Source organism: Stegastes partitus, unplaced genomic scaffold, assembly GCF_000690725.1.
Source record: "Stegastes partitus isolate 25-593 unplaced genomic scaffold, Stegastes_partitus-1.0.2 Scaffold257, whole genome shotgun sequence".
NCBI lineage: Eukaryota > Metazoa > Chordata > Actinopteri > Pomacentridae > Stegastes > Stegastes partitus.
The window spans coordinates 376,317-390,961 of NW_007577988.1; the positions used below are offsets into that span (position 1 = coordinate 376,317).

At 39.6% G+C, this 14,645-nt stretch overlaps 2 protein-coding genes across 2 annotated transcripts in view; one reads left to right on the forward strand and one right to left on the reverse strand.

Annotated features, from left to right (window-relative positions):
- Positions 1-3,089: 3,089 nt before the first annotated feature.
- On the reverse strand, positions 3,090-9,010 carry alas1 (aminolevulinate, delta-, synthase 1). Its single transcript, XM_008282090.1, has 11 exons — positions 8,854-9,010; positions 7,360-7,600; positions 6,987-7,166; positions 6,754-6,894; positions 6,327-6,546; positions 5,594-5,778; positions 5,320-5,499; positions 4,888-5,052; positions 4,023-4,291; positions 3,708-3,870; positions 3,090-3,412 (listed from the first exon to the last, which is right to left on the reverse strand). Exons 2-11 carry the CDS (start codon positions 7,565-7,567, stop codon positions 3,252-3,254), a joined length of 1,872 nt encoding a protein of 623 aa, XP_008280312.1. The 5' UTR covers positions 7,568-7,600; positions 8,854-9,010; the 3' UTR covers positions 3,090-3,251.
- The window catches only part of LOC103357505 (protein shisa-5-like), a 25,839-nt gene continuing 15,109 nt past the window's right edge, over positions 3,916-14,645 (forward strand). Inside the window, exon 1 of the mRNA XM_008282089.1 lies at positions 3,916-3,925. The gene's annotated coding sequence lies outside the window, so the exon portion shown is untranslated. The remainder of the gene's footprint in view (positions 3,926-14,645) is intronic.

The window sequence follows — 14,645 nt, forward strand, 5'->3', positions numbered from 1 at the left end:
ACCAAGCAGATAAGCTGACTCATTCAACATTAGAAGTATTTGACTTTTTAAACCCGCAGTGTGAGCTGGCTGTATTTTTTCATTGCTCTTTGCTTTTGTCAGGACCATGAGAGTTTGGCAGTCAGTCAGGAATCAGTGGCCATGGAAATGCAGCTGGTGGAGTCAGATCCCACACGAAGCAAAGACGTCGCTCTCTCTCACATTGTCTTGCAGAACGCTTTCCCACAAGAGTAAAAATGTCTATGAGGCACTGGACCAACAAAGTAGAACAGTGGCCAGCATACTATCATTACAGGTGCAAACTGACGAAAACAACAACGTGACGTGTCCATACAGGGAAGAAGGTGTTACTGACTAGTTGAACTTAACCCAGTTGGACACCTGTGGGAGATTTTGAACGGACGTGTTAAACAGTGCTTCCCCACCACCATCAACATGCTAAATGAGGAAACATGTTTTTCACTCCACTTGTGTCGTTGCTGATTGAAGTCTTTACATTTTTCTGCACTTTCTACCAAACTGCATTGTATATTTTGTCTGTAGCATATGTATATTTTACATATACTATAAACTGCTGGGCCTTACTTTATACATATTTCTTTTTGATAGTTTTATGATTTGCATATATATTGTATTTATGTGCATAGTAGCAGTACACTATATTTAACAGAACGTCTATGAAAATATGCAAGGCACTGCATCTTGAAATGCATTCACTGATACACGTGGGTTTATTTTTGTGTATGTATTTGTGGGTGCGTGTGTGACACATGGTTGAAACTTTAAATATAGCTTCGGAGTCCATTAGCCAGAAGATACTGTGTTAGGTGTGGCTGAGCTCTCTACTGAACCCCACACTCATGATCCTTTTCACTGCTTAAATTCAGAACTGGTTTATAAGAACTGACTGAACCTGGTAAGAAATGCTGACAAATTGCATTAACACAGAGGGAGGTATTAGTATGTGTTTTTTTGGGGGGGGGGTGTTTTGGATTGATTTTGTTGCCATTGCTGTTGGTTTCTCCTGAGCGTGCCTCTCAATATTAATGATTAAAACGGTAAAGTTTTCCCATTTCAAGTCATGTTTAGCGGGACATGCCACCTATACATTAAGATCTGTTACTTATGTAGCATTCAGCCATTAACGAAACATAAGACACAGATGGGTCTAGCAATATGAGAATTATAAAAGTACAACTGTGCTTCTTGCCATTATGCGTTCTTGCATTACCATGATGTAAACTGGAATGCCAAATTTCTTTCTGAATACTCAATGTATGTGCAGTGGGGGTTCCAGATTTGGTATTTATTTTTATGTACACTATAGACCATAATATACAAACACACAACAATGTTTCCATAGTGAAATAGAATCTGCTGCTATTTATTACACTCACAAGTCACGATGGTAACATCCCCGTGGTGACTCGTGTCACGCTGACGTGAAAACCCGTCATACAAACTTACTTGTCACTTAATACATGGATATTGTTTTTATTCTATTAATTTTTTATTTTATTTTTTGGCATTTTATAGTCTATAATCATAACTCTGCTTGGTCTACTGTGTCATGAAAACTAACTGATATCAAGTACTGTGTAGGAGAAAACATCCAATCAATTTCCAATAACTTTTAGCAAATAATTTCAATCATTTCCAATTAAAATATGAACAAAAATGTCACAAAATAATTAGTAGTTTCAATCTTTTTTATGCTTATGCCCTTAGCTGTTTTGCATCTGTGTGTGCAACGTGACCAAAAGCTCTTGTGCAGAGTACAGTGAGGAGTCAACTCAAAAGTGGAAGTATTTACACAAGGCAGTGGCAACATCAATTCTCTGTAACAGCTAAAAAGGCTTCTCACTTCCATTTTCAGAGCTGTTCTGCCTTGTGTGAGGCAACTGTGGGGTTTACAACACCTGCAAAGCTGGGAAACGGTTAAATTAATAACCAGTATATGCAAGATTGTGATTACATTGGTGTAACCTGATATATATAATCACTTTTGAATACACCAGAAGTGATGAAAGAATGATCCACATGTCAGTCGTGTCTGTGTGCATGACAGTGATTCAGTTTAATGTCAGTCACAACACATGAACCTTCTTTAGTAGGTGTGATAAAAGTCTGACCTCAAGCCGCAGGTGTGTCTTTTTTCTGTCTATCTTGTGTCTATCAGAAGAATAAAATAGAATAGTATGCTTTTATTTTTTTCTATTCTATTCTATTCTATTCTTCTATCACCATCTTGACCTCCTTTATGCTCTGGATCTGGGGCTCAGAGCTACATTTACATCATCTCCAACTGATTTTTGAGGACAGTGGGTTAGTAGGCCCACCACACACAGTGTAAGATTTCACCTGATAAAATGACACAATGTGCAATCTGTTGCATTTCATTAAGTGACATTATTCTCTTTGTGTGTTTAAGTCTTCATCATCCCCACATCTTTTCTTAATTAATGTTGAGTTCAGTGGGTCTTCCTTTTCTAAAACAGCAATACACACAACTAATAAATGACCATTATGTTGTAGTTCCTGACCATACGTATGTCAGCAGATAAAGTGACAAACGACTGATTAATTCACTACAGTGATGCCATTGTGTGTTCCAGGAGTCTTTGTCAATGTCCCACTTTCCTCACAAGCACAAACAGGCCAGTTGTTCAGCTGCTCAGATTACTTCAACAGACACCAGTGTTAACACAGAGATTCTGCCTTTTCATGTGCAATTGTTGTGACCCATTTTTAAAGCCTTCAAAAAGTGTTCTATCTCTGAACTATAACTGCATGTGACCAGACAGCTGCCTTTTCATTATGGTAAAATAAGATTGTCTATTAAGGTAGTTAATTCAAGAAATACAACTAGTTCAGTTACAGGCCAACTTAAGAAAATGTGTGTCAGCTTGATCTGAAGAAAGCTGGCCTGTTGCAGTTACTGCTGTGTTACACAAAGAATCAAAAGTTCTGGACAAAAGGTAGTCCACGGTTTGGAAGTGCATTTCTTGTCTTCTTCATAGCTCCTTATCACAACCGCATGCATAGTCAGATTTTTTAAATCAATTTTTATAAAGCACACAAACACAGACTTATTTTCTGTCTTATATTTTAATTGCAGCATATAGAACATCTGAACATAGAATATTTTAAATAATATGTGTACGAAGATAATTAATACATTCTATGACAGTGATAGAGGAATGAGCTTTGAGTGTGTATGTGCCGTCTCAAGCCAGCAGTGATGAGTTGTGTTATGCGCAGGCTGAGATAGGGTGGCTGAGGCCACTGAAGTAAGACTTTTCTCGCTCGCTCATCACATCAAAATGCAGTGGCTGCTGGCAGAACGTGCACTCTGCTGATGAGTGGGGCTTCAACTCCAGACCAACTTCTTTCCAGGTTTGCACCAGCCTCTCTGAAGAGGGAAAACACACACAACTTTATTGAGAGAAAGTAATTAAAAATGCTATGAAACTGACATTAATCATTTTAAGAATACAGCAAATACGAAAAAAAAAAATCATGACATATAGCATTTTTGCTCAACAACTAGATTTAATTGTGGTTTCAAATCAAAATTATACATTAGATAATTACAAGAAACTAAAAATCCCTGATACATGTGGAAGGAAGAATCACGTCCAAAAGGATTTATTTTTCCTGGGTGAATTTTAACCAGAAAAATCAAAGAGGCTACTACATTAACTTACCAACAAAGTACTTCATCATCTCAGGGGTGTGGTGAGGAGTCGCAGCGATGCGCAGAAGCTCGTCTCCCCTGGCAACAGTGGGATAGTTGATGGCCTGCACGTAGATGTTGTGGCGACTCATCATAATATCACACACCTCTGTGTTTTTCTCAGCATTCGACACCTGAAAAGGGTCACACAAGATGTTTAGAATGGAGCCATTGCAGGGACAGACAAAGGGTGTCTTATGTATAGCTTTAGTTGTAATCTGACTGCGTGTACTATCTTTGCTTCAAATTTATTGTGACATGGCTATAAATTAAAACATATATTTACCCGAACAGGGATGATGTGGCTGGGGCAGTGCACAACAGGCAGCCCTGAGTCCATCAGCATCTGTCTGAGCAGCTTGACGTTGCGCTGGTGTTTACGCCTCAGTGTGCGTCCCTCTTCCCCTTTAAGAACCTGGATCGATTGCCTGGCTCCGGCTAACAGCATTGGTGGCAGAGAGGTGGTGAAGATAAAACCAGCAGCGTAGGAACGCACCATGTCCACCAGAGCAGAGGTACTCGCGATGTAGCCGCCCACACAGCCAAAGGCCTTTCCTGGAAAAACAGATGACACGGACAGCTTTTCTTTAATTCTGGTTGCTGCTACAGCTTCAGATACATCATTTTATTCACTCAAAATAAGACTGTCCTACTATAAAGCACTCAGCAGTCTATACAGAACCCTCCCACTGCAATATCACAAACTAGATCTTCCTGAAATGGCAGCCTACCAGGAGCTGCAAAGCTTTCAGTTAGAAATAATTGTCCCCTCAGCTTGACAGCGACACACAGAGTAATTCAATAAGAGCGCAACAAGAGCCCACAGTCTCCTAGCAACAACAGAGCTGCTCCAGCTTCTTTAAGCCCTCTAGCATATTGGGTGACACAGCTGAGGCCTGATCTTTAGTGCAACACCAACAGAGAGAGCTCGAGGAGTCCAGCTAACTGGAAGTGGTTGTTTTGATTCACAAAGATATATATACATGAAAAACACAGCGAACTGTAACTGAACTGTAAACATTAATATACTGATACCACTTGCCATGTATTTGACCTGTAGATAGCACAAAAACATTTTGAGATGGCTTAAATGTTCAAATGCTCTGTAAAACATCACCAGTAATTTGTTTTAGTAAAGATTACATACTGACCTAGTGTCCCTGAGATGATATCCATCTTGTGCATGATGCCATCTCTGTCTCCAATACCCCCTCCTCTGGCGCCATACAGGCCCACAGCATGGACCTCGTCTACGAAGGTGATGGCACCAAACTCATGGGCCACATCGCACATCTCCTCGAGTGGACACACAGCACCTGTGTTGCGGAAAGACAAGGGCACAAAAGGTCATTATAGCTGGGCCCTGCAGTATTTTTCTATACAACTCCTGAAATAAAATTGATCAAATTATGATTTATATGACAGTAATAATAACAGCTGGAATGGATGCTGTAAGCTGGCCATTAAAATAAAAAAAATAACTGTTCAGTTCCAATACCTTACTGCCAAACATTGTGATGACAACAGTTAGTAATAAGTAGGTTTCACTTTTTAAAAACTGAAGAGCATCATCCTAAACTCACCATCCATGGAGTGAACGGTCTCAAAGGCCACGATCTTCGGTTTTGTGGGGTCTCCCTTCTGCAACTGCTCTCTCAGGTGGGCCACGTCATTGTGGCGAAAAATGAATTTCTTAGCACCACTGTTCCTGATACCCTGAATCATTGAGGCGTGGTTGCCCGCATCAGAGTAGATTTCACAACCTAAAATAGTTAGAGAAGAGCGAGTAGGTGAGTATGAGCAAAGTTGAAAATTGGGTTGGATTTCATAATAAATGCACAGAATAGTTTTGTGCACCTGGCAGCATCTTAGCGAGGGTGAAGAGGGTTGAGTCATTGGCGACAAAGCAGGAGGTGAAAAGTAGTGCAGCATCCTTCTTGTGAAGGTCAGCCAGTTCATGTTCCAACTCCACATGGAATTTACTGGTCCCAGAGATGTTCCTGGTGCCTCCTGCCCCTGAGCCATGTTTTTGTAAAGTTTCCCTGGGAAGAGACAACAGCAAACAACAAAGTTTTATTATTTTTTAAAATGTTTTGTGGTTTTCTGAAATTTCACAGTCTAAATGTTGCAAATATGTAAGCTTAAGGATGAGTAACACTTCAGTATATCGGGGGAAAAAAAGGCAAACAGATTGCAGAGTAGTAAAATGACACTTGGGTATAAGGTGTGCTGCTGCCCAGGAATTATAAGATCTGGGCAAGCTCAAACACGCTGAAAGGAAAATAAGAAAAACACCCTCACTAGGACTCATGAGGTTTAGGTGTAACCTATGGCTAACTAACACAAACAATGAACTGGTTCAACCGTAGGTGTCAGGTTGTAGTAAATTATTATGTGTTGTGTCTAATTTCTTGGTTTCTTTCTTTCTGAACTCTGCTCTTGCAGTGAGACAAAAGGTGAAGTGCAATCAAGGAAAGTGGACAGAAAAGGAAAATATTCGTCTCAGTACATTTAAACACACCTTGACCCATGAGACTGGAAGAGTTATCCTTTTTTGGCTAAAGATAAAAACAATTCCCCCATTACTCACATGATGGATTGGACAACGCGAGGGTGTCGACTCATGCCTAGGTAGTCATTGCTGCACCAAACAGACACCTCCCTCTTTTCTTCTAGAGAGCCTGTAAAGTCGTCAGCCATTGGGAACTCGATGGCCCGACGATTCACGGTCTTAAACACACGATATGTGTGATCGCTCTTCTTCTCTTCTATCTTCTTCTCAAAAAAGTCATCATAATGGAAGCGGGACACTGTGACATAAGAGGAAGACAAAACTTGCTTAATGTGGCTCAGTGTTGCTGCAGTACTGCGGTGGATGGAGCAATCTCAACATGCTGGAAGGCTTATTCAAAAACACCAAAACTGACAATGGACGGTGTGGTAGCTCAGCAAGCTTGCAAACTCGTTTAACTTTGTCATCTGAAAGTCTTATCAAAAACACCTTAAAAAGAACTTACTCTTGCCTAGCATGTTGTCCTGCAGCAAGTGAGTCACCCTCTTTGGTCGCTGTTTCAGGAGGGTCTTCATTAGATTAGTTTGCTCTCCTCCCTTATTTGCACTGGCCAAGGATGGCTGCTTCAGGTGGACAGGTGCAACTTCTGAAAAAGGTCATGAGAGGACAACAACAAAATTAGTAGCAAACTCCATACAAAACAAGTGGCAAAAACTTCAATTTCTAAAGAAATTGTACCTTTCTGGACAGTGCGGACTTCCTGCACATCCTCCTGGAACTCCATGCCAACCTGACGAACTACACTGTTCTTCTGGCCCATCTCAGCAGCCAAGAAAGGGCATTTGGAGGCCACTACCTGGCCTGGGGACGGCATAGGGTGGCCAGCTGGCAGTTTGGACTCCCCTTCCTGTTTTGGGGCTACAAGTGTACAAAAGAAGATGTAGACTTTAGATATATCTAAACTCATAACCAAACACCAATATCATACATAGCAGTAATTCAGTCAGTCACTGTATTAATGCAGATATTTCACTTAATATAATGTGCTACAATGTTAAACAGAATATTCTGTGCAAGAAGAATGCACAAATTCTTTTTTCATCACCCTCACCATCACTGGCAGTCATGGTGTTCTCAGTCGTCTGGTGAGAAGACGAGGAGCAGAGTGCCCGTGCCATTGAAGGGGCCATGGGTTTTGCAGCCAGCTCCATCATGATAGGGCATCGCTGGGCGTACACTACCAGAGATTTTTTGGTTTGTTGGAAGAAGGCCTGAGGCACACGAGCCAGGAACGGACAGCGACGCACTATCACATCCATAGTCAGCAATGGTGGTGATGATTGTCCAAGTGTCTAAAGGGCAGAGAGAAAAATTAACTCAAACTTGTGCACATAATTCTTTCGCTGTGACTTAAAAAAAACTATTTGTAGGTTGTTGGTTCGAAGGCACAAAAAAACCCAACTCTTTAAACAAACAAAATCTAGGTTTATGGCAATAAATACAGGTGATACGAGTTCACTCAGTTGTTGATATACCACACAAAATGACACTGACAGCTCTGGAAAATTCCCAAAATGAGGATTGACCTTGTGAGAATTTCTGTCAAACTATTATTTTCAAGGAAGAAAGTCTCAAATTTCTATCTCTTTTATGTCAAACATCCTTGTTAGAGCATTTTACGAGCGCAGCTTTGTGGATTTTAATGTTTAAAGTTTGTATACCACGTCCTTTTCAAAGGAAACCACTAAGTTATACGCATTTATGTGACTAGATTGACCGCTGGACTCTAAAAAAAAAAAATGCTTGATCATAACATTGTAATAAACAAACAAAGTCTAGTTGCGTAAAACTAGAAATTACATCACCTTTGCCTGCTCCTGTCTACCCTCCAGCTGATGCCAGATCCAAGCATTCCTCGACAGAGTACTCACTTCAAAAACTTTCCACCTTTCGAAACTTCAGCAAAAGGCACAAGTGCCAGTGAAAACGCATAGACCTCATTTTAACAAATTTGACCTAAAAGTAACAGTTAGTTCACGATCTAAATAGCATACTTTTACCATTACAGTGATTATATTTCGTGTTTTTTTCCCCCCCTAAGTCTATCCATGAGTGGAAGCGCACCGTGCCGCGAACGGCTTTAAACTAAAAAAAACAAAAACTGTATCCAGTCATATTTGGCAATAGAGTAAAAAAACAACAACAAAAAAATCTTATAATATCGAATGGTTTTTTGTTAATGTCACAAAAGCCTGTAGCTTCTGTTAGAAAAGCTGCAACAATTGTACCCACATTTACTGGTTCGCTATAGACGGCGTTAGCTATGTGTCAACTCGCAGAGCACTCAGAGGTTATAACACAGTAAGGGACCAAGAGTCACGACTCGTTTGCCCCCGATTTTAATAGCTTAACTGTCAACATAAAGGCGTTTTGGTAAACGGTAATGTAAGACAGGCTCCGTTTTTTTTTTTTTTTTGAGGGTAGTCAGGCCACTTGTGATCCCTACCGGTTGACCGAGCTTAGCAGCGCTGCTAACATTAGCTAAGAAGCTACAACCAGAAGTGCGGATGATGATCTTGGTAAGGACGTTAAATAAGACACTTACCACCTAAAACTTCACTCCCGACAGCCAAATCGTCCCCGTGGGTTGTGTAGTATGCAGGATAAAAGCAGCGAAGCTATTCTAGTGTGTCACTTTAAATGACTCGTTTTTCTCAGAGAAGGAGGTGAAGACAGCGTCGTTATCCTGCACTGAGGACGAACGAAAAGGACGAGCAGAACAAGCGCTTATATGAGCTCATACCATGGCTGACGCCGAGTGGAAATCTCGCGAGATTTTATTAACTTACGTCAAGGTTCATTTCAGTCAATCACCTTCTGAGTCACCCAACGGAGACCTGTAACATACTTACATGGGGTGTTTCTCTGCTGCTGGATGTTTGAATGCAGGAAAACACGTGACATGTTGTTTCTTTTATGACATGCATTGCATATAAATCAATTGCATTTATTACTGTCAATGACATTTATTGCTGACATTCTAGAAGGATGGTCATTTACAAGGGCATTGATATAGGCCTATATATGGCACCTCAACCTGCTCCTACAAGTGTCTTGAGTTACCGGCATACAAGACATAAACTTTAGCTTAATATTTAAACTAGGCTAGTTTCTGAAAGTATTATTTGACCAAACTTGTAGAGCAAACAATGGACCCTAGTTGGTGGAATTTGTGTTTGTAGAAAAAATGAATTGGAGAAAAAAAATGAGAAAAATGCTTTTGGTGTCAAAAATGTGTAGATTGTTAATTCTGTCTCACTATAAGAGGTGCTCAGTTGTTTTGCGCCAATATGAGCTTCTGCCTTGTTAATCTGCTGCAGAGATTTTCTGTGCGCGTGACCTCTGGTGACAGAGACATTGAACGTACAGTATATAAATCTATGTTCTTTAATATGACATATGTTCGTGTAAGAAAAGTCATTAATCGCACATACAGTGTGTCTCAAATTGGTTCTGGTATATATTCCATCTCATACAGTCTATGTTCATATGTTCTACTGCTAGTGATATAAATATTGGGTGAAACACTCCTCGGTACGACAGGTTCCAATTCAACAACACCACAAACTACAGTCTAGTTAATTTTTAAGTTAAACAAACCACAAACCAAAAGAGTTTTAACAAAAACAGAGCAATACAGCCTTCATGTAAGTAGGAGTTATTGCACAGCTGTTGTATCTGACAGTGTTACTTTGAGTTACGTGTACCCACCAAACAACCCAGTGTACATTTTTTTAACATTTCCTAAAAACAACAACAACAACAAAACAGTAAGCTTTCAAGTTCAATTTTCAATTCAATTCAATTTTATTTGTATAGCGCAGTTTACAACACACGCTATCACACAGCGCTTAACAAAGTAAGGTATAGACCTTACAAATTAAAACAGAGAACCCAACAATCCAAAGTAGCCTTTGGACACTCTCTGAGCAAGCGGTTGGCAACAGTGGGAAGGAAACACCCAGAGATGTCCACAGAGAGAACAAGCACAGGACACAGAGTTAGTGACATGTAATGGTGGTTATAACTGTATGGAGGAGAGGAGAGGAGAGGAGAGTAGAGGAGCTCAGTACATCATTAGAATCCCCCAGCAGTGTAAAGCTATAGCAACATAACTAAGTTAGTTCAGTTCAGGTGATCCTGAGCAGCCCTAACTATCAGCTTTATCAAAGAGGAACGTTTTAAGCCTAACCTTAAAAGTAGAGAGGGTGTCTGCCTCCAGAACCCAAACTGGGAGCTGATTCCATAAGACAGGAGGCTGATAACTGAAGGCTCTGCCTCCCATTCTACTTCTGGAAACTCTATGAACCACAAGTAGACCTGCAGTCTGAGAGCAAAGGGCTCTGTTTGAATAGTATAGCACAATAAGGGTTTTAAGGTAAAATGGAGCTGGTCATTGAGAGTTTTATATGTTAAAAGTGTTTGCAGGGAGCCAATGAAGAGAAGCTAATAAATATGATCTCTCTTACTGGTTCCTGTCAGAACCCTGGCTGCAGCATTTTGGATCAGCTGAAGGTTTTTTGAGAGCATTAATTGGACATCCTGATAATAAGGAATTACAATCGTCCAGTCTAGAAGTTATAAATGCATGGACTAGTTTCTCAGCATCACTCTGAGACAGAATATTCCTGATTTTTGCAATATTACGTAAATGAAAGAAGTCTGTCCTACAAACTTGTTTTATGGGGCTATTGAACGACATGTCCTGTCAAAAATAACTCCTAGGTTCTTTACAGTAGAACTTGAGGCCAAGGCAATGCCATCTAGAGTAAATGTAGAGGTAGAGTAGAGGTTGTAATGATTAACAACTTAACTTTATTTGTATGACATATCCTATGATCATTGTTTATACTACCCAGGTTGTGACTGCACTAGCGCTCACTGAAAGTACAGTCCATGGTAACTATTAATTTAAATAAGAATTTTCTTCATCTCAACAAAGTGTCTCAGGATTGAAATAAAGGACCAAATAACAGTGGCTTCTGTGATCTGTAAATTCATTTCTTCTGATATCTGAATCTGTCTGTCTGCCCTGTCATGATGTCACCTCCTCTGCATGAACAGTCGTGGTGTTTTGCTGCCCTCTGCTGATCTTGTTAGGCCATGTTTGCTAAAGTTTTTACCTACAGGACAGTCCCGGTGACATGGTGTCTCCTATTTAAATCGACCAAAATAGTTCACTTGGACACTGAAAACAGTTTACCGTAGGGGTCTGGACTGGAGGACACTGTGACACAACATTAATCCAAATGCAGCTTGATTCATATCTTTTAGTACACTAAATTAAAGGGAAACATTTACATGAAGACTTTGTTGTTTTTATAATATATCTAAAGTTAATTTTTTTAAATTAATTTTATATCTATGAGAAAATTCCCAGTCATCCAGGCTTATCAAAAAAAGGGGTTCAATCAAGGACAGCTGGATTCAGTAGTAGACGCTTGAAGACTGATGAAGAATCCCTGGTATTCGGGTATCATTCATTCTTGGCCTCATGTGACTCCAGTGACTCTAAAGGCTGTCATCGTCACAACAGCCGGGAGCACTAATGAGCCACGTGATATCAACAGCGTTCATAATGACCCTACAAAGGTAAAATACTCCCCACCAGTCAGTCAGAACTGAAGAAGTCTCTTGGATGAGAGAAGAAACGTCTTCAATCTACCTCTAAGTCCAGTCGTCCTTGATTCAGCAATACTTGGATAACCATAATGGACATATTTATATCAATCAGATAAAAGCATTTTTTTTTGAGAATAGTGAAATCATCCAGAAGCACTCTGGGTAACAATGTACGGTAGAGATGGTAACATTAAACATCAGTGTCTTTGCAGTATTTGCTGGTTTGTTAACGTGATAGGTCGCTCTTGTTTTTATTTAATTTTGTGTGTTATCTATTTTAGTACTCAGCACCACAAGCGTTATATGTTTTATCATATCATTTATTTCACTCTTTGAAATCCTGTATCTCTGTCTTACATGCCTTTTATGTTTTTACATTGTCTTGTTAGAAAGTATACAAATATACATTCCTTTGCTTTGCTGTCATTGAATCATACTATTTATTCCTACTTTATACTTTTTCAAATTACTTTATGTGAAATATATAGCAATCCTTAAAATATGGAGCAACATTGCAGATCAAGCAAAAACAACTGTATATAAAACAAATGAAATGAACTTAAGTTACGTTTGACTTCAAGATTTTAAATTATCATATTGCTACTTTGACTCAAGAAAGAGATCCTATGCTTCTTCTATTAACATTGTGACGGGCCCCAGGGTTGGCCCTATCTTGTCTGCTGTTACCCCCCCCCTTGTTTCAGGAGGCTGATGGGTGGAGTTGAGGCATCTGCAGTGATGCTGCACACCTGAGTAAGAGCGACTCAGAGGCTATAACTTATATCTGTAGGAGCTTCTCACTCTCTCCCCCTGACCTGCTGATACCTTAAGATACTGTGGGCAAATCCTCTTTGCAGCTTTGCTGAAAAAGCTTCCTTACCCTCATGACCTTCTTTTACCACAAATGTCATTGTGCAGTAGTGCCAGCTCTTGTGTGGTGATCAGACTGAATAACCATTTTAATTGTCCCTTATGGTAAACAGATCAATTCAAAGATCATTTATTGACAATAATTGTTATCTGATGCATGCATTTATGCAGCAAATACCTGTTGTAATTGGTTACAACTAAATCGAGTACTTTGAAGCTTTGGACTGTTGGTGAGATGCTGGATGATCCACTGGGGAAATGGACAACAGTGCTGCAGTCTGCTGTGCTCTGGTTCACCATGTAGCAGTTAGTTTGTGATACTTTTGTCAATAGTAAGTAATATTGCATCAGCTACAAAAACCACACAAACCTCAAATTGCTTGCCAGACTAACATGTCATTTTGAGACTCCATCTTATATACACTCTCTGATTTAAAAAATAAATTAAGCTAGAAACTTTCATCATTTCAATGTCAGTGTGCTTGGTTGTCTGTCTCTAAGTGTAGCCCTGTGATAGACTGGTGACCTGTCCAGGGTGCCCCCTGCCTTCGTCCTAAGTCGGCTGGGATAGGCTCCAGCCCCCCACGACCCTACTGAGGATTTATCGGTGGATAGATAATGGATGGATGGATGGACTTTCATCATTTCGGTTTATCTTATTACACATCTACTATACACAAGTTCACTAATATGCACACAGTGCACAGAAAGTGCAATAAACCAGGAGGCCAGTAGAGGGCCTGTTTGTCCTGGGCCTCTTCAAAGGGTTCATTCAGCCTTGGCTCTGGTTCTGGCAAATTGTAATTGTAATGAACTGATGCAATTTAGTCACTGGTTTTGTTGGCTGTGTAAACTCTAAATCCACAAAGTGTAGTGACTAGAGTTATTAGATAAATGTGGTGGATTGAAGAGTGCCACTCTAATGTAGGGGAGAATTATAAAAATGAAATTTAAAAAATAAAATAAAATTTGGCATGGGTACCTGAAAACTGTAGATAGGTCTAAAAAAAAGCAACAGTAGGTTAATGTTAATTCTTTTAGGTCACTCTGTGGACATTATAATGAAAAGATTTGCAAGCATTTTGTTATGATATATTGTAGCTTTATTCTCTTTTTGAATTCAGTCTGCTTTTCCCTGTTTTGCTTTTCCTCCTCACTTTGGATTCAGTTTAATTCCTTGTTTAATAAATCCTTTTGAGCATCACTTTAACTGCCTGTCTGCCTGATCTGTGTCTGCACCTGGGTTCCCTGATTCCCCACCGTGACACATCTTACAAGTTTAAGAAGTAAAAATGTTTTGGAGCAAATGAGTTGAGGACCTTAACAAATGGTGGTACTAAACGATTTACCTCAAGCTGCAAGAGTAAGTCACAATTAAGTTTAACAAGTGGTTTAAAATTTTGACTTTGGTGATATAATTTCCTTTTTCTGGTCATAACAGAAGATCATATATAAAGATATGCAGGTAATTGCATAAGATTAACTATATTATCAAATTCTGATGTTGCCCTGACTTACCTGAAACAGGAATATTGGCACAAACTATTTAATATTTTTCTTTCTGAATAGTTTATTGCCAATTGCTTTACAACTGAGGAACCTAAAAGAAACCTTAACACTGACGATATTTAAATTCACTACATAAAAGGAGTCAAATCAACAGGGATGTTTAGTTTGTGTATAAACCCACTTTTAGATCTAGAACTGCACAAGCCATAAAATAAAAAAGAGCTTACAATATATGAGCCCAAATAAAAATGGTGAAATAAAAATGTATGGAAATAAGAACTAAATTAAAGCCGCAAGCGGCGATGGAGGGTCCTCGCACCTACGCTTGTCGGCCTG